This window comes from Sapajus apella, unplaced genomic scaffold (assembly GCF_009761245.1).
Source record: "Sapajus apella isolate SASKATOON/1434 unplaced genomic scaffold, GSC_monkey_1.0 scaffold4, whole genome shotgun sequence".
NCBI lineage: Eukaryota > Metazoa > Chordata > Mammalia > Primates > Cebidae > Sapajus > Sapajus apella.
The window spans coordinates 25,382,548-25,403,835 of NW_022436944.1; the positions used below are offsets into that span (position 1 = coordinate 25,382,548).

General features: G+C 35.8%; 1 protein-coding gene and 1 long non-coding RNA gene across 7 annotated transcripts in view; one reads left to right on the forward strand and one right to left on the reverse strand.

Annotated features, from left to right (window-relative positions):
- RASA2 (RAS p21 protein activator 2) overlaps positions 1–21,288 on the reverse strand; it is a 119,560-nt gene that overhangs the window by 54,749 nt on the left and 43,523 nt on the right. For all 6 annotated transcript variants that reach the window (XM_032258832.1, XM_032258871.1, XM_032258868.1 and 3 more), the window contains exon 5: positions 13,998–14,074. In XM_032258832.1, coding sequence (XP_032114723.1) covers positions 13,998–14,074 — 77 coding nt within the window. The remainder of the gene's footprint in view (positions 1–13,997; positions 14,075–21,288) is intronic.
- Positions 1,855–16,589, forward strand: LOC116536980. The gene is made up of 3 exons (XR_004262909.1): positions 1,855–1,938; positions 2,889–2,897; positions 16,578–16,589. It is a non-coding gene; the product is annotated as an uncharacterized LOC116536980 (long non-coding RNA).

A 21,288-nucleotide genomic window follows, 5' to 3' on the forward strand; every position in this document is an offset into this window, starting at 1 on the left:
TCTCACTAAATATTACTGAGTTTATGAGTCTAGCTTAATGTTTAAGGGTCTGCATTGTCTAATGACTAAGAGAAACTCATGAGTGTTGTTGAAAAGTATTTTTTGTTGAAAGATGCAAGCTGTTGAGTAACATCCTTATTTCTCTCCACAACCCACAGGTCACATATGTGGGTGAAGTGCTATTGGTATACTGCCGAGTAAAGAGAGAAATGATAATATGACTCACTTCTACTAAGCTGGGCATGAAAAAATAAATTCAAAAATTTTTGAAACTAACCAAAGAAAACAGAAGCCAAGATAATAATTCTGGTTTTTAATATTGGGTTCAGATACAGTCAGATGTTCCCACTGTATAATACTGTTTAAAACTTACATTTCTCAGGCTAAACCTCAAAATGTTATCTGGTTTTTATAAAGGATTTGCAGTTTACTATGCACTTTCACAAAATGCACCTAATTCTCACAACTGCCTTTGAGAAGAGTATTAATGTCATTTAAAAGAAGTAAGGATCAAGGAGGTTATGTGACAAAGTTACAATGTAAGGCTCAAAGAGTAGTACAACTTGTAAGAAGCTGGCTAAGACTCAACTTCTACCTTTTCATTCCGTTACTAAAGTCCAGTGCCCTTCTACATTTCCACTGTGCCCCCAAATACAGTATTACTCTCCTTGTAATACCATATTTGTCTCATATAAACACCAATTATGAGAAGCCTTAAGAAATCCAATTTTCTATTTTATGAGGTATTAAAAAAACAAAAAAATGCAGTACTGACCTATAAGTATACAAAAATTTATGAAAGGATTAGAATACCCACAAACCAAAACAAAGATGCCCATAAACCAAAAGTATCACCCTACAGAAATCATCAGCACTCTTAATTTTTAAGTATAAAACAGTTAAAAATTGGGTTTTCTGCCAAACTTAAGTAATATTAATAAATATAGGTTATTCATCACTATATTTGGAAATATTATTTTTCTAATTACCTAGGATAGCACTGTTCTTCTAATCTGTAAGTCAAGCAATTTCATATCATAAATCATGGATGGGCAGAAAACAAATGTTGAAAATAACTTCAATATACAGAATTTAATATTTTATTTATATGTGACATATAAAGCACTTACATTAATACAGTATCTAAAAATTACAAAGGTAAATAAATATTATAGTTTATAATAAGACTGATCTGATTATTTTCCTTAGATTTTTTTTAAAACTAAAAGAAAATTTTAAAACTAAAAGAAAATCTACATCCAGGTAAGATGGAGTAACAGGAACTAGATTTACTCTCCACCCAAAATGACTAAAAAGTTGGACAAAATCAGCAGCGAAGGACAGGTGAGCCCTCCAAACTGCCCCAGCATACAGCTAAATGTTGTCTCTGAGAAGAGGTGACAAAGCTGTCAGGAGGGGGAGGTCAAAGTGACTAGAGTTCCCAGGGCAGAGTACTGAAGGGAAGAAAGTTACACAGAGAAAGAAAAACCTCCAGAGAGCTACAAGAATCCCCACCAAGTTTTCAGCTGAGTGCTGATACGTACGTATGTACGTATGTACGTATTTGTGTGTGTGTGTGGAAATTATCTGAGGCTAGGGAAAGAACCATTTGAAAAGAATAGAGGGAATAGTTCCGAAAGCCCACATATGGCTAGCAAGAGGTACCATTAGCCACAGTAGAAATCCTGGTAATTCATGGGTATTGCCTTAATAGTAGGAAAATACAAGTCCTCCAGTAAAGGCTGTGCTTGTCTGTTTAACAAAAGTTAAAAGCAAACCACAAAAGGATCAAACTGTAAGTAACTTAACCAATTCCTGAACAAAGCTCAAGTATATTCATAGAAATATGAAAATATCCAGCGACTTCACAATGTCTGGCATGCAACAAAAAATAACCAGGAATGCAAGGAACCAAGAAATTATGATCTATAATGAAAAGTCAATAGAAGCAGAATCAGAAATTACCAAAAAGATAGAATTAGTAGTCAAAGACATTTAAAAGTCCGTATGTTCCATACTGACATAGAAGACAATAAAAATGGAAAAGTCTAGAAATGAAAAACACACTGAGTGGAATTAAACATTTGCTAAGACTTTGGGGGAGAAGTTGGATAGACATGACAATCAAATGAGAATCAATACTTCAATTTTAAATGCGTTAAGTTTGCAATGGGATACATTAAAATAGACATATTAATTTGAAACTCAGAAAACAGACCTGGGTTGAATGCACAAGGTATAGGCAACTAAAAAAAATCCTGCTATTTTGAAATAATTTCAGGTATTTAAAAAAAGCTGTTAAAATAGAGTTTTGGTATACTCATCAACCAATGTTAACGTTTTGTATTACCATAGCAGAATTACTGAAATCTGTAGCCCTTACTTAAATTTCATCAATGACCTTTTTTGATCTAGGACACAATATGGGGTCCCATACTGCATTCAGTTGTCATGTCTTCTTATTCCTCTCCATCCTGAGACATTTCATTAAGTTTTCCTTCTTTGCTCCATGATCTTGCCAGTACTGGCCAGTTATTTTGCAGTGTACTCCTTAATCTGAGTTTGTATGATGTTTACTCATGATTAGGTTGAGGTTATGTATCTTAGTGTCCTCCTCAATGCATCCTATCGGGAGGTACTGGATGTCTCATTACTGTTGATATTAACTTTGATCACTCAATTAAGTTGGCATATATCAGATATCTTGTGGGAAGATTCTCTGAGACTATGTAAAAATGCTGTTTGTCATCATACTTATGCTCACTTACTTAGCATCCACAGATGATTTGTTGAATTGTGCTCTCACCTACTTATTATAGTGATTTTGCCAATGCTGATTTTCATTTCCATCATTCCTCCTACATTCATTAATTAGAATTCTACTTTAGGAAAAAGCAGTCCTTTCTCCCTACCAAGTATTGTTTGTTTGTATCAGTATTGGCATGTGAATATTTATTCTATAAGTTTTAACCCACTATTATTATTTATTCTGAAACTCAAATTTTTCCAGATTTGGTCATTTGAAGTCCCTTTATGTTGGCTTCAATGTCCTTTTTACATATCCCCACTATTTTTGAGCACTTTCTTACTTGAGCCCACACGATACTCCAGGCTCGTATTTTTCCTGCCCAAATCCTAAAATAAGCTACTGCTAAAAAGGAGTCCAGGTTCTTTTACTGAAGTTGTACTAATGCTGTAATCATTAGCCACATGTGGTTATTGATATGTAATACAAAATTAAAACTTCAGCTCTTTATATTAGCTGTATTTCAAGTTTTCATTATCCACACATGGCTAGTGGCTACTGAACAGTGAAGATACAAAGCATTTTCCACATCACAGAAAGAGTGCTGATTGGAGAATTGCACAGACATACACACACACACGCACACACATACACACACACACACACACTCATGCACACTCCTACCATTATTTTTCCCTTGAGAAGTTTGCCTTCAAAGGAGAGCAGAGAGATGGGAATGATAAAAAGACCGGGGTTTGGGTAGGCAGAAATAAGGACTGGGGAGGCATGCCTTTTAGGATGAGAGATACTTGAACATATTTATGTGTGGTGAGAACCATCTAGGGGAGAAGTTAAGCTGACAAAACAAGAAAAAGAAGGCATAACTGAGGGAGCAAAGCTCTTATGTAGAGGAAATAAATAGAATCCAGAGCTCAGAAGAATTCAATGTCAAGAAAAGGAGTACCTCCTCTTCTATAAGGACAAAATTATGGATGCAAATTAGGTTTGCAGATTTGGATTCAGGAAGATGTAATCAATTTCCAGGCTGTGGTGACAGTGCATCTTATAGCTGTATTACAGAAGCACAGTAAGTTCCGGGGCAGATATAAGTGCCCATGTGAGGCCTGTGATGATGAATTTAAAATGAAATCAGCCTATGTGATTTTCTCCCGCAATATTCACATGCAGACTGAACACAGAGGAAGAAGTCATGTTCAATCATGGTAGAGTCTTTCCAGACAAATAAGAATGATGCAAACAACAAGGGAGTTTACAGAACCTGCAAAAAAATGACTACAGTGATACATCATGGAAAAAGACGTAGAAAGAAGTGAAAACAGGAACACAGTGAAGATCAACGGATGGGGGTCTCACTAACATTCAAAAAAATGTTGCGGTGGGGACTTTCTAGGTCTGGAAGACAACAGTGACTACTAGGATATGAATCTTTCCGTACATTACTCCCCCAAAGCCAAAGTCCAGTAAGAAGCATAAAGGAAGCCATATGTGAAACCTGCCTCTAGCATTACTAAAAAACAATATCATGAACTTCAGAATATCTGTTAAGGGTAAGAAATCAACAATAAACCCCATAAAGTTACCACTGGAACTTTGCTGCTACAAGACAGTGAGTATAGACCGCAAAGGCTTGAGAAACTCTTTTTTTTTTTTAAACGTAATGTTTGAGACGGAGTTTCGCTCTTGTTACCCAGGCTGGAGTGCAATGGCGCGATCTCGGCTCACCGCAACCTCCGCCTCCTGGGTTCAGGCAATTCTCCTGCCTCAGCCTCCTGAGTAGCTGGGACTACAGGCACGCGCCACCATGCCCAGCTAATTTTTTTTTTTTTGTAGTTTTAGTAGAGTCGGGGTTTCACCATGTTGACCAGGATGGTCTTGATCTCTCGACCTCGTGATCCACCCGCCTCGGCCTCCCAAAGTGCTGGGATTACAGGCTTGAGCCACCACGCCCAGCGAGAAACTCTTTAAAAGAAGAAATGGGAAAACCCTAGAAGAAATGGATAAATTCCTAGACACACATAACCTGTTAAGATTAAATCACGAAAAAATTAAAAACCTGAACAGACCAATAACTAGTAATGAGATTGAAGCCACAATAAGAAGTTTTCCAGCAAAGAAAAGCTGATGGCTTCAATGCTGAATTCTACCAAACATTTCAAGAAGAACTAATACCAATTTACTCAGCTAGTGTGAAAAGTAGAGGAGGAGGTAATACTTCCAAATTCATCCTATGAGGTCAGTATTACCCTGATACCAAATCAGAGAAAGACATACCAAAAAAAGAAAACTACGGGCCAATATCCCTGATGAACACTGATACAAAAATCCTCAAAATATTAGCAAATCCAATTCAACAACACATTAAGAAGATCATTCATCATGACCAAGTGGGATTTGTCTCAGGGATGCAAGGATGGTTCAACATATGCAAATTAATCAATGGGACACATCATATCAACAGAATGAAGAACAAAAACCATGTGATCATCTCAACTGATGCTAAAAAATGATAAAATTCAACAGTCCTCCATAAAAAAAAAAAACTCAAAAAATAGGTACAGAAAGATCATACCTCAACACAATAAAAGCCATATACTACAGATCCAGAGCTAGTATCATACTGAATGGCGAAATACTGAAAGTCTTTTCTCTAAGATCTGGAACATGACAAAGATGCCTACTTTCACCATTGTTACTCAAGTCCTAGTTAGAGTAATCAGACAAGAGATAGAAATAAGGGCATCCAAACTGGAGAGAAAGAAGTAAAATTATCCTTATTCGCAGATGATATAATCTTATATTTGGAAAAACCTAAAGACTCCACTAAAAAACCATTAGAACTGATAAACAACTTTAGTAAGGTTGCAGGATACAAAATTAACACAACAAAAATCAGTAGAATTTATATATGCCCACAGTGAACAATTTGAAAAAGAAATCAAGAAAGTAATACTGCTTACGCAATGGTTACAAACAAAACAAAACAGCTAAGAATTAACCAAAGAAGTGAAAGTTATTGACAATGAAAACTGTAAAACACAGATGCAGGAAATTGAAGAGAACACCCAAAAATGGAAAGATATACGGTATTCCAAGTTCATGGACTGGAAGAAGCAACGTTATTAAAATGTCCACACTACCTAAAGCAATCTACAGATTGAATGTAATCCCTATCAAAATACCAATGACATTCTTCACAGAAATAGAAAAAAAATCCCCAAATTCATATGAAACCACAAAAGACCCAGAATAACCAAAGCTATCCTGAGCGAAAATAACAAAACTGGAGGAATCACATTATCCAATTTCAAAGTATACTACAGAGCTATAGTAACCAAAACAATATGTTTTATACCAGCATAAAAAAAAGACACATAGACCACTGGAACATTATAGACAACCTAGAAACAAATCCATACATCTACAGTGAACTCATTTTTAATAAAGGTGCCAAGAACATACATTGGGAAAAGGACAGTTTCTTCAATAAATGATGCTGGGAAAAACAGATATCCATATGCAGAAGAATAAAACTAGACTCATATCTTTTACCATATAAAAAAAATCAAATAAAAATGGATTAAAGACTTAAATCTAAGACCACAAACTATTAAATTACTACAGGAAAACACTGGGAAACTCTCCAGGATATTGGACTACACAAAGATTTCTTGCATAATGGTTGCTGCAAGCACATAAGCACAGGCAGCCAAAGCAAAAACAGACAAATAGGATCACACCAAGTTAAAAAGCTTCTGCACAACAAAGGAAACAATCAACAAAGTAAAGAAACAACCCACAGAATGGGAGAAAATATTTGCTAACTATCCACCTGACAAGGCATTAATAATCAGAATATGTTAAGGAGCTCAAAAAACTCCACAGGAAAAAAAATCTAGTAATCTGGTTAAAAAAATCAGCAAAAGATCTAAATAGATATTTCTTAAAAGAAGACATACAAATGGCAAACAAGTTTATGAAAAGGTGCTCAACATCACTGATCATCAGAGAAATGTAAATCAAAACTACAATAAAATTACAATTTTTCTCCAGTTAAAATGGCTTTTATCCAAAAGACATACATAACAAATATTGGTGAGGATATGGAGAAAAAGGAACCCTGTACACTGTTAGTGGGAACGTAAATTAATAAAACCACTATGGAGACCAGTTTAGAGGTTCCTCAAAAAACTAAAAATAGAGCTACCATATGATCCAACAATCCCACTGCTAGATATATACTCAAAAGAAAGGGAATCAGTATACTGAAGAGATATCTGCACGCTCATGTTTACTGCAGCACTATTCACAATAGTCAAGATTTGGAAGCAATCTAAGTGTCCATCAACAGACAAATTGATAAAGAAAATGTAGCATACGTACACAATGGAGTACTCTTCAGTCATACGAAAGAATCCTGTCATTTGCAATAATATGGATGGAACCGGAGATCATTACGTAAAGTGAAATAAGCCAGGCACAGAAAAACAAACTTTGTATGGTCTCCCTGTGGGAGTTAAAAATTCAAACAACTGAACTCATGATACAAGAGAGTAGAATAATGTTTTCCAGATGCTGGGATGGTTAGTGGGGGTACAGAAATATAGTTAGATAGAATGGATTAGATCTCATATTTGACAAGCATAAGAAGGTGACTACAGTCAACAATACTTTATTACACATTTAAACATAACTGAAAGAAGGCCGGGCATGGTGGCTCATGCCTGTAATCCCAGCACTTTGGGAGGCCGAGGTGGGTGGATCATCTGAGGTCAGGAGTTCAAGACCAGCCTGGCCAACCTGTGAATACTGCCTCTACTAAAAATACAAAAATCAGCTGGGCGTGATGGCAGGCACCTGTAATCCCAGCTACTCGGGAGGCTGAGGCAGGAGAATCACCTGAATCTGGGAGGCGGAGGTTGCAGTGAGCCGAGATTGTGCCAGTGCACTCCAGCCTGGGTGACAGAGCGAGACTCTGTCTCAAAAAAATAGAATAAAATAAAATAAAAAGTAACTAAAAGAGTATAACTGGATTGTTAACACAGAGAAAGGATAAATACTTGAGGTGATTCAATGTTTATCCTGATGTGATTATTATGCACTGTTTGCCTGTATTAAAATATCTCACATATCTCGTAAATATATACATCTTCTATGTACCCACAAAAATTAATGCTTTTAAGAGAAAGAAGAATATATAGCCCAGCATGTGTTTATATAAAGACCTGTTCATGAACATTTACAGTTACTTTCTTTATAATGCCCCAAACTGAAAACAATTCCAGTATCTATCAACTAATAAATGGATGAACAAATTCTATACTATAAAATACTACACATAAATGAAAAGATTGGTTTCCAGTTTTAGGACAAGATGAAATAGATGCATGCCTCCTTATTCCTTTGAGTAAATAACAGCTAAAAGCCCTGGACATTATATAGAAAATAAACGCAGGAAAACCCAAAGGTGAATAGAGGGCAGTGAACCAATTCAAGACCTAGGGATCCGAGAAAAAACATGGCAGGGAATTGCCTGGGCTTTCTTTTGTACTTTACATATTGCAGACTGATGTTAGTAAAGTCAACAACCTGGAATCACCAGTGAGCAAAGACAAAGAATGCCCTAAGAAAAGCCAGTTCTATTTAACAAAAGAACCAGAAAATAGGCAGCCTAGCAAAACAGAAACCTTTTTTCAACAGTATCCACCTACTCCAAAAAAACCATCATGAATAAATCTATGGCTCCACCCCCACCCCCATCAAAAAAGGCCAAGGGGAGGCTGGGGAGGCTGAGTTTCTACCACCCTCCGACCCCCAGCAACAACGAGGCAGTCCTACTGCCAAGAATTTTACCACTTTCCAGGGGTGACTAACCCTTCCCAACCACGATTCAGTGGAGGTCACTTAGGAGGCAGTAATGAGGCGCCCCTCCCCATCCCAGCTAGAGTAGATCAGCTCGGACACTAAACTCCCAATCAGCAGTGAGTGAAAAGGAACCCTTTTCACTGTTTTCCCTGGAGTGTCAACAGAGGCTGAGTCAGGGACATAAACTTCTACCCACACCTGACAACAAATGAACATGCATTCCCCTTCTCCCAGCAGCACAAGTAAGAGGAGGGTGGTTGCAACAGAAGATTTAAATAAGATCCAGAGTCTCATAACAAAATACCCAAAATGTCCAGGATATAATTAAAAAATCCTAATACCAAGAACCAGAAAAACCCCAATCTAAATGAGAAAAGATAACCAACAGATGTTATATAGTTTGAATATACGTCTCTGTACCAATCTCATGTCAAACTGTAATACTCAATGTTGGAGGAAGGGCCTGGTGGGAGGTAATTTATCACAGGAGTGGGTTTCTCATGAATCGTTTAGCACCATACCGCTTGTACTGTCCTCCTGACAGTGAGTGAGTTCTCATGAGATCTGGTTGTTTAAAAGTGTGTAGCACTTCCCCACTCTCTCCTGTTCCTGCTCCTGCCACGTAGGGCGCCTGTTCCCCCTTTGCCTTTGCTATGACTGGAAGCTTCCTGAGGCCTCCCCAGAAGCAGATGCTGCCATGCTTCCTGTACAGCCTGCAGAACCATGAGCATATTAAACCTCTTTTCTTTACAAGTTCCCTAGTCTCAGGTATTTCTTTATAGCAATGTAAGAATGGACTAATACAAGACACAAACACCATGTTGACATAATTGTTGTGATTATGTGACATGGATCTTAAAGTAGCCATCACAAAAATAATTCATTAAGCAATTTTTTTTTTTTTTTTTTTTTTACTTTTAAGTTCAGGGGTATATGTGCAGGTCTGTTATATAGGTAAACTTGTGTCACAAGGGTTTCTTGTACAGATTATTTCATCGCTAGGGTATTAAGCCTAGTACTCATTAGTTATTTTTCCTGATCCTCTCCCTCCTCCTACCGTCCACCCTCTGGTAGGTCCCAGTGTCTATTTCTATTGTTACTTCTTTAAGTTCACTGATTCGTTCCTCTGTCCTCTTCATTCTTCTGTTTAGCCTATCTGCTGAGTTTTTTGTTTTTCATTTTTTTATTCTAAAATTTATATTTGATTCTTCTTTATAACTTTTTTCCTTTGGTGAGACTTTATTTTGCCAAGATTTTCTTGTTTATTGTTTTTTTCTAACATACTTATAATTGCTCATTGCATTATTCAAAATAGCAAAGACATGGAATCAACTTAAATGACCATCAATGGCAGACTGGATAAGAAAATGCAGTATATATATGCCATGGAATACTATGCAACCATACAAAAGAATGAGATCATATCCTTTGCAGGAACATAGGTGCAGCTAGAGGCCATTATCCTTAGCAGACTATTGCAGGAACAGAAAACCAAACCAAATACTGCATTTGTTCATTTATAGTGGAAGCTAAATGATGAGAACACATGGACATGTAGAGGGGAACGAATCAGTGAACTTGAAGAAGTAACAATAGAAATCACCCAATCTGAACAACAGAGGGAAAACAGACTGTGAGCAAAAGCAAAGGACAGAGCCTCAGGGGGACCTGTGAGACTGTAAAAAAGAAAAAGACCTAACATTTGTGCCACTGGAGTTCCAAAAGGAGAAGAGCAAGATAGCAGAAGTGATAAAGAATAGAAGAAACAATGGCTGAAAAACTCCCCAAATCTGGCAAAATATGTAAGTGTACACAGTCAAGAAGCTGAGCGAATCCCAAACCAGATAAACCAAAAGAAATCTATTCCAGGATACAGCATAGTCAAAGTAAAACACATAGTAATCTAAAGGTAGGCTGGGCACAGTGGCTCATACCTATAATCCCAGGACTTTGGGAGGCCAAGGCAGGAGGATCATTTCAGGCCAGGAGTTCGAGAACAGACTGGCCAATATGGCAAAACCTTGTCTCTACTAAAAATATAAAAAATACCCTGGCGGGGTGGTGCATGCCTGCAATTCCAGCTACTTAGGAGGCTGAGGCATGATAACCACTTGAACCCAGGAGGCAGAGGTTGTAGTAAGCTGAGATTGTACCCCACTGCACTCCAGCCCCTCAGTGACAGAGCTAGACTCCATCTCAAAAAAAAAAAAAAAAAAAAAGAAAGAAAGAAAGAAAGAAAGAAAGAAAAGAAATCTAAAGGCAAAGGAACAACCTGAAAAGCAGCCACTCAGAAACCATGAAGGACACAAAGAAGTGGTACATTTTTCAAGTGTGGAAAGAAAAGAACTGTCCACTCAGAATTCTGTATCTAGTATAATTATCTTTTATGAATAAAGAGGAAATCAAGACCTTCTGAGATGCAGAAAAATCAAGAGAATGTATCATCAAGAGACTTTCTCCAAAAGAATGCTAAGAGAAAACCCTCTAAACCTGATCACGGAAGGAATCTTGAAACATCAGAAAGGGAAAAAAACAACATGGAAAGGGCAAAAATGTGGGTAAAGACAACAGACTTACACTTTCCTTCTCCTCTTAACTCTTTTCAATTGTGTTAGATGGTTGAAGCAAAAATTATAACAATGTTTGATGTGGTTCTAAATATATGTAGATGAAATATTTAAGATAAAATATATTACAAATGGGAGGGTAAAGGTATTTAAAAGAAAGTAAAAGTATATACACTTTATTCTGTTTAAACGTTGACATTAATACATTATGATAGGTCTGCATGTATAATGTAATACCTAGAGCAGCCACTAAAAAAACTATACAAGGAGATAGACCACAGATTTTTTAAAAACACAATTTAAATAAATCAAAATGGAATTCTAAAAAGTGTTCAAGTAACTCAAAGGAAAAAGAAAACAGAAAACAGGAAACAAACAAAAAACAGCAGATTTAAGCCTAATATATAAATAATTACATTAAAAATAAATGGAAAAAACTCACCAAAGAAAAGACAGAGATTGGCAAAAATATTTTTTTTAAAAAGTGATTCAACTATATTCCATCTACAAAAAACTACAGTCATTCAGATATATCTGAGTAAAAAAAAAAAAAACCCAATCTCAAAAGGTCACGTAATAAGATTCCATTCATATAACATTCTTGAAATGACAAAACTATAAAGACAGATTAGAGGTTGCCAAGGGTTAGAAGAGAGGAGTGGTTATGATTATAAAGCTATAGTATGAAGGGTATCTTTACGGTGACAGAAGAGTTTTGTATCTTGATGGTGGAAGTTACACAAATCTACACACATGAAAAAATGATATATAACTATATACATACATTCTGCCAATGGAAATTTCCTGGTTTTGGTATTATGCTATAGTCACACAAGATGTACCCACTGAGGGAAGAGAGTGAAGGGTACATAGGACCTCTCTGTACTATCCTTACAACTTTCTGTAAATCTGTAATTTTTTCCAAATTTAAAAGTTGGGGGAAAAAAATCAAACTGCCAGAGTTCAAATTCAGGCTGCACCACTTCCTGTGTGAACTTAGGTTATTTAACCAGTCTGGGTATCAGTTTTGTCATCTGCAAAATAAGGATAACAGTATCTACCAAATTATGACAAGAAACAAAATAATACACCAAAAAGGAAATTATATACATACAATGTAGGTGAATCTCAAAAGCATTATTGCTAAGTGAAAGACAGGAGACACAAAAAGAGACATATCATTTACTTTTGTTCAAATAACACATTGGAAAACGCAAAAACCATAGGGAAAGAAATCAGATCACGGTTACCTGGAGCTGGGTGTGAGGAGAGGGAACTGAACTACATCTCTGAGTAATGCCTTTTGTAATCATGCAAGTATTCTATTCAAAAATAAAATTAAGCCTACAAGGATAGGGGGAAAAACTTAAATTTGGGGGAAAGGGCACCAAAAAAACCCTTACAGTGAATGCAAACAAACCAAACCAACCCAACTAACTGTATTTCAAATGACTATTATAATTAAACTGAAGCAGGGGAGGGAGCAGTGGAAAACCTAATCCAGACACTTTCACCATATTCTCTCAGGTGGTCTACAGAGTCGGTCTGTGGGGAAAAAGTTGTAAACAGATCTTGAACTGTTTTTAGGAGGTAAACCCAAATTGAGAAATATTAAAAAAAAAAAAAAAAAACAACTGGCTTATATTCTTTTAAAATGTTAACACAATCAAAGAAAAGTGAAAATTATGGTAAAGGAGATTAAAGAGACATGTCAACTAAACATAAAACAATCTTGGAACGGATCCTTTCTTAGAGAAAACAAAACAAACGCCTTAACAGACATCACTGGGACAGTTAACAAAAGTGGAATGTAATAACTGCAGATTAAAGTATTAGAAGACAACTAGAGATTTTTAAAAGGTATTGTAACAATGTTAAACTTCCTGAATTTGGTAACTACTGGAGTTATTTAAGACAATATCATTATTCTTAGAAAATACATACTGATATATTAACAGATAAAGAGTCATACATATGCAGTCTTTCAAAGAGGTCAGAAAAAATTAACACAATATTATATGTAGTAGTAAACAGAATATTTCAAAGGGGCTGGGGTTCACAACTGACTACAACAAGTTATAGTCTGGAGCAGCAACAAGAGAGTAATAGCTACTGTACTCCCTGGCCTTACGATATGTGGACATGACAGAAAAACAAAGCCTCTGACTGAGAAGGTTGTGACAGAACCGCAGTACTTCATGGGATATTCAGATGTCAACTAATACAAAAACAGAGAAAACACCCATAAGAAGTGAAGGATATCTGGCAGTCTGTTTATAACACAGAGTAAAGGCTTGGAGGGGAGGAAAAGAGTAGGGAATTGGGCTTGATTTCCAGAACAGTCAGGAGATTAGAGTCTGGGTGGTAAAAAATGACTTGAGGGTAGAAGAGGTAAAAAGGAATTCAAAGTAGGTGTAAATCAATAGTGGTATTCTCTGGGTGGTTATTCTAGCTCCAAGGTCTCTAAAGCTCTGCTCTGTGGTATGACAATTTCTAGCGGATCTTCTCGGGGAAGCCTTTTCAACTCTCCACTGCCAGAGAGTTAGACATTCTTATCCTTAATGCCCATATATATCATTTAACCCATATTCAATAAATGTTAGTTGAATAAATTAATGACTCACCATAACCTGAGACTAAATATGAGAAAATTAAATTGAAAATCAACTTCACAAAAGAAATGACATAGTAGAATTTCATTTCTGAAAAAAGTGTCTGAAGTTAAAATAAGGAGTTAAGATGAAAAGACTACAAAATAGAGAATTATTTCTAGTTGATTCTGGTAAAAGAAATATGCTTACTGTACAACAAGCTGCTGGCATACAGTTCCATTCTCCGTTATCAGTTCATTCAGTTTTAATTCAAGGTGAACTTTACCCTATAATGACAAAAAAAAAATTACAAACTGAGTAGTCTATTTTACTGACAAAATATTAAAGGTATATGCCTTTTAAAACAGTCATAATAATGAACTATCCACTGACCACTAGCACATGGCTTTGGCTACACTGTTTGTCAAATGCCTAATAACCAAAATCATAGATCAAAGTTCTGAAAGATACGAAACAAATGCTTATGTCAAACATGGTATTCAAATTTAAGAATTTTATGCCCAGTTCAAAAAATATTTATGTGTCTAATTATCACAGGCTAAAAAGAAAGATAATACCTAAATTTAAGGAAATTCTGAGATAAAACCAAATTATAAAATGTAGGATGCTTTTTCCAGGAAAGATGAACCAGCATTAAGGACAGAAGCAGTATCATTAAAAGACAGAGAAATCATACAATTCTAAAATAACTAAAGACTAAGTTTTATCCAATAAAACTCAGTTTGTCTCTACTTACTTTGATCAAACAATAAAGATTTATGGAATGTCTACTATGTTTCAGAAGGCACTGTGGGAGTGGGTAGGAATCCACAGATGTCAAAGATGTAAGTCACTGCTTACAAGCAGCGTACAATCTAGTTGGGAAGACAATAAACAAAAGATAACATATGGCCAAAAGTCTTGATGGAAAGATGAGACACTAAAAATAAAGGAGTACTTTCTTTAAGAGACATTAATAGATGAATTTAAAAAAATTAAGTAGTATAAGCTTAAAAGAATTCAAACTATCAACTTCTCAAGAAACAAAGGCTTAGGAACAATATAGTCCAGAGATTGATATTTCTACATTGCCACTGGTGATGAGCAATTCTGCACTAATCATGAGCAATTCTAAACTGGTTAAGAATCAGTACTGGATTACCTCCACCCAGCTGACAAGACAAATTCCCACATTGCCATGTGGAGATTTTGGGGAGTGACGTCTAGGGGCTGATGATGTGAGTGATTTCATTAGAGGTAGGAAAGTTCATAATCTGGTAGTCACATTTCTTCTTTAGAACAATCCCTTTCAGACATTCTTTAACAGAAACCTAACCTGGAACACCCTCACTATTTTAAGGGGACTTATACAAGAATGAATCTGAGGTCCACCAGCTATAAAGCTTAGGGTGAGATGAACAGTAAGTGATGAGCAATACATACTGATGGATCTTAAAACAAAAGTCTGCCTAAGAAAGCTAAAGTCTAAAGCAGCAAACACATCTGTGGTAGCAAAATTAATAGCAATTATGGGGAGCTGGCACTAAATTAAGGAAATCTTCCACTAAAAATGTAGGCACAAATAAATATTTATAAAATCATATATAATTTATAAACTAGATTTTTCATTATTCCTGCATTTAATATTTATAATCTCTACTATTCAACAGTGATCTTGAAGGTCCATGTTCTGTAATTTGTAATATTACTCAACTAGAATTTTGAAATCATATTTTCTGTTGTGTGCTATGTATGTATTACTTGGCTAGCAAGGGAGGCAAGCCAACTACAAAAATTTGCATCTCAAAGCAGTTTTACTATTTTAATATGTATACATTTTATGACAGAAATCTTATGCTAACACAGCTCTCTCTCAGGAAATGTCTAGGATCTATTCTAGTTTTAAGATAATAAAAACTACTAAAATAGAGTAGAAAAATAATCATTTTGTTTACAACTAAAATCATAGTACTATATCAAGTCCAAAGGATTTTAATGAGATTCTACCAAGAATCATTATTACTGAGTCAGAGCCTACCTAATATGTTCATTACTCCCACTGACCAGTAAATAAAACATTCCTTAGGTATTAATCAACAATAACATAATTATATATTAACCTGGGCAAGAAAAGTGTGAGGACAGAACAAGCAGACACAAAATACATACTGCTACGGTGGAATACTAGGTCAAAAGGCATTATGAGTTAAATTAAGAAAATTATAATTTCTAAACTGTAAAACACTAACTCATTATATACTTTAACATGGAAATGTGTATATGATACTTAGCAAAAGAATTAAGTCACAAAATAGGGTGCATACTATAATCTTAACATATATAAAATTGTAAGACCATCTACTGAAATGTTGATAGAAGTTACCTCTGGTTGGTGAAATTTCAGATTTTCTTTGCTTTTTTGCTCTAGATTTTAAGAGTTTATATTACTAATTTAATTTTCAAAGTTTTTACTACTACTTTGTTGCTCTTAGTAAAGAAAAATGAACAGTTTTAATTTATGTAAAACTGCTTTTCAGTTTTAGAAACTCAAATCTGTGAACATTTTGAAACATTTTTTAGTCTCTTTTTGCACAAAAGTTCAGTTTTACTTATATCTGTAATCATTTTATAGATTTGGATTGTAGCAAAACAAATTTGTGTGTGTGTGTGTGTGTGTGTGTGTGTGTGTGTTTTGTTTTTTGATGGAGCAGTTATGAGCCCAGTAAACTGACATTTTCTGGCCTCCCTTGAGACCACAGATAGCCATATGACATAGTTCTATCCAACAAGATAGAAACAGAAGTTGCTGGTAGGGAATCATATACCTTCTCTGGGGGAAAAATATCATTCAGACCCTCAAATTATCTGCAATATATTTTATATTTCAATCTCCAGCATTCCATAAAAAATTACAGAATATGCCAGAAGATCAAAAACCAAGAGGAAAAAAATGAGAAAAGCAGTGGATTTACAAGAGATGCAGATATTGGAACTGATAGAATATAAAATAGCTTTTTTTTTTTTTTTTTAAGACAGAGTCTTGCTCTGTCACCCACGCCACAGTACAGTGGCATGATTTCGTCTCACTGCAACCTCTGCCTCCTGGGTTCAAGCAATTCACCTGCCTCAGCCTCCCAAGTACCTGGGAATACAGGCGTATGCCACCACACCCAGCTAATTTTTGTATTTTTAGTAGAGACGGGGTTTCATCATGTTGGCCAGGCTCAAGTAATCTTCCCGCCTCAGCCTCTCAAAGTGCTGGGATTACAGGTGTGAGCCACTGCATCTGGCCTAAAATAGCTATTTTTTTTAAAAGATGGAAAACAATATGAAAAATCCAGCAGCTACCTAGAATCTATAAAATGAATGAAATAAAAAAGTTAAAACTAAGTAATAAACCAAAATGAAGATGTATTTAGTAGTAGAGCAGCCACAGCTGAAAAGAGGATTGGTGAAATGAGAGACAGGTCAGTAGAAAATATCCACTATGAATCACAGAGAGGGAAAAAGGATAGAAGACTTATGAGACATAGTGAAATGCCCTATTATCCATGTAACTGGAGTCACAGCAGAGAAGAGAAAAAAAGAACAGGACAGATTAAAAAGGAGATGAGATAATTGCCTGGAATTTTCCTGATAGAAGACAAGTCACAGATTCAAGAACTCCTAGGGACAAATAAGAAAAATAAAGAAAACCATACCTAGGCACTGGATAGTAAAACTGCTGAAAATAGAAAAAGAAAATCCTAAAAGTGACTACAGAAAACAGAGATAGTACCTACAAAGACGCAACATTAAGAATCCAACAAGGAAGCTGGGTGCAGTGGTTCATGCCTGTAATCCCAACACTTTGGGAAGCTGAGGTGGGAGGATCACCTGAGGTCAGGAGTCGGAGACCAGTCTGACCAACATGGAAAATCACCATCTCTACTAAAGATACAAAATTAGCTGGGCATGGTGGTGCATACCTGTTAATCCCAGCTACTTGGGAAGCTGAGGCAGGGGAATCACTTGAACCCAGGAGTGGGAGGTTGCACTCCAGCCTAGGCAACAAGAGCAAAACTCTGTCTCAAAAAAAAAAAAAATCCAACAAGGAACTATGTGTGATAATAAACACATAATGTGATTTGGTCTACAACTGCATTCTTATTATTCAATCTCTTAAAGGAAACTCAAAGACAGTATACTTTTCATGTATATCAGAAAATGTTGGAAGATCAGATACCTTGTACTGGATTATATACCTTTAACAAAAAATTAACCAAATTCTTGGAAGGAATTGCTATATATGACTTCCATAGCATTAATTATGTTAGCCTGATATATGCAATTATAACAAGAGATTATCTTGCATTAAGGAGCATTCTGAGGAACTTACATTACTCTGATATTGACATAGTTTGGCTGTGTCCCCACCAAGTGTCAACTTGAATTGTATCTCCCAGAATTCCCATATGTTGTGGGAGGAACCCAGAGGGAGGTAACTGAATCATAGGGGCCAGTCTTTTCTGTGCTAGTCTCGTAATAGTGAATAAGTCTCACAAGATCTGATGGGTTTATCAGAGGTTTCCACTTTTGCTTCTCTGTCATTTTCTCTTGCCGTCACCATGTAAGAAGTGCCTTTCACCTCCTGCCATGATTCTGAGGCCTCCGCAGCCATGTGGAACTCTAAGTCCAATTAAACCTCTTTTTCTTTCCAGTCTCAGGCATGTCTTTATCAGCAGCGTGAAAACAGGGTAATACAGATACTATCTGAAGATTTAGCATTTTATATGCTAACTTTATTTCAATTAATTTTACAAAAATTTCACATGAAAATGTCTGTGATTATTTCAGTTGTATATTACATATATTCTTGGTACCATATAGAAGATACCATTTAAATTTCTGCATATAGTTTGGGAAAATAAGATGAATGGAGGTGGATACAGTTTGAATGTTTGTCCCTCCAAATCTCAGGTTGAAATATGACCCCCAATGTTGGAGGTGGGGCCTCTAGTGGGAGGTATTAGATTATGGGGGCAGATCCCTCACGAATGGCTTAGTGCCATCCCCTTGGTGGTAAGTGAGTCTTGCTTAGTTCATGTGAGATCTAGTTGTTTAAGAGTCTGGGACCTCTGCCTTCTGTCTCTTGCTCCCTCTCTCATCATGTGATATGCCTGCTCCCCCTTCACCTTCCACCATGATTGTAAGCTTCCTGAAGTGCTCACCAGAAGCTGATGGCAGCACCATACTTCCTGTATAGCCTGCAGAAGAACCTAAGTCAAAATAAAGCTCTTTCCTTTATAAATTACTCAGCTTTAGAGATTCCTTTATAGTAACACAAAAATAGACAAATACAGAGGTATTTGAGCAAAATACAATAAATGCACTTAAAATCCTCTCAAGTCTAAACTTTATTTTGTTTTTATCACAAAATACTAAATTTTAACAACAATTTTCACATAAAAGAACTTAATATGTTTCAACTGGTAAAAAAATGTTTTACAGGCATACCTTGGAAATACTGTCTAAGGGTCCAGACCACTTCAATAAAGCAAATATCTAAACACAAGGTGACAAAATTTTTTTGGTTTTCTAGTGCATATGTTACATTTACACTATATTGCAGTCTACTAAGAGTACAATATGTCTTAAATACCAACATACATATCTTATTTTTAAAATACGTTATTGCTAAAAAATGCTGTCACAGAGACATGAAGTGAGCATATGATGTTGGAAAAATAAGGCAGACAGATTGACTTGAACCCATGGTTGTCACAAATCTGCAATTTGTCAAAAATGCAGTATCTGTGGAGCACAACAGAGTGAAGTACAATCAAAGAAGAACATGAGGTGAAAAGTATCCCTAATGTACATTTCTAATATTCTAATGTACATATCAGTACATAGAAATTATCTTTATAAATAATATTGGAAACAATTGCCCAACAGATGAAAAAGTAAAATACAAGTTTTATTTAGTATCTCTTATATTAATGGCAGTTCTTTATGAAGGTGTTGTTTTCTCCTTAAAGAAGTATTTAATATAATCTAGAATGGTTCATTCCTTTGTTAATTCACATATAAAAATTTAAAATGAAGTTTAAAAAAGCAACCTGCAAAAATGAATTATGTTTTTATATTTAATATGTCTTAAATAGGGCATGTTTTTAAAAACCTGGCATATATATTATTAGCTATAATCATTACATTTCTTTTTAAATGTCTTTTTAAACAGGTAAGGCAGAGGCTTTTTAAAAAAAAAATCTATAAAACAATTAATAATTTACGGCATGATCCAGAAATTCAAGATGTGCTTGTTGGTAAAGACCTATTAAGTAACTGCATCATATAGGATATGGTTGATAGCACATCTGGATTTACTGCTTGGACAAGTTGTGTGAGACAAACTCCTTAATTAATGAGAGCAGCAAATTCTCCACATGAGAGATTTGGTTTAATCACTCTATTTTTTTGCTATAGAGATGGGGTCTCACTATGCTGCCCAAGCTGGTCTTGAACTTCTAGGCTCAAGCAATCCGTCTGCCTCAGCCTCCCAAAGTGCTGGGACTCCAGGCGGGAGCCACAGCACATGGCCTGTTTTAATCAACCGTATGTAACGTATGCTTTTTATCATAGTACCTAAGAAATAAAGAAAGGATAAGTACTTAAATTTTTCTGGTGCATTCCAGGACCCAATAACTAATAGCACGGCTACAGTTCACTGAAGTCAAAATAGGATTTATAGAAAGCACCAGCACAACCCATATTAACTTCACATATGCGGCAGAGAATATCGAGAAAGAATACCAAATGAAGTAGATAATAACTAGGACCATAAACTAAGGAAGGGAATGCTTCAAAATGAAGGGAGTGGTCACCAGTATCAAAAGCTGCTCAAAGATCAAGTAAGATGAGGACTGAAAAATGTCCACTAGACTTATTCATACAACGTCATTGGTAAAAAGAACCATTTTTGTTCTCCCTCTGACACACTGCAGAGTCTGAAAGCAGATTACAATTGGTTGAGAAAAAAAAAAATGGTTCAGCACAGACGGAAAAATTACAAAAGGAAGAATCAGGCCAAAACCTAAATTTAAAAAAAAAAGGTAGAAAAATACACTCATGAAATATTAATATTTTGAACTAGACAATTCAAAGACGTTATAGTTCCTAACAATTTTTCAACTGTTTTGGCATAAAGCCAATCTTAATACTATTAGGGTCTTTTCACTTGAAAGCTAAATTACATTTCTGCATGTTGTTTCCCTAGAACTTCACAACCAAGGGAACCCTTTATGCTGACTTTATCATTTCACAGATAAGATCCTCAGGTAACAATAGGCTAGCAATTATTTGGGGCACAAATGCTAATTAGTGATAGAACTAGGAAACAAGCATCTCTCCCACTGAGGTAGCAATGCAATCATTTCCTCTACCCAAACCCCTTTCCTCTGGGAACATGCCTACCCAATGCCCCAAAATGGACTGACTTACAGCAATGTTCCCTCCAACC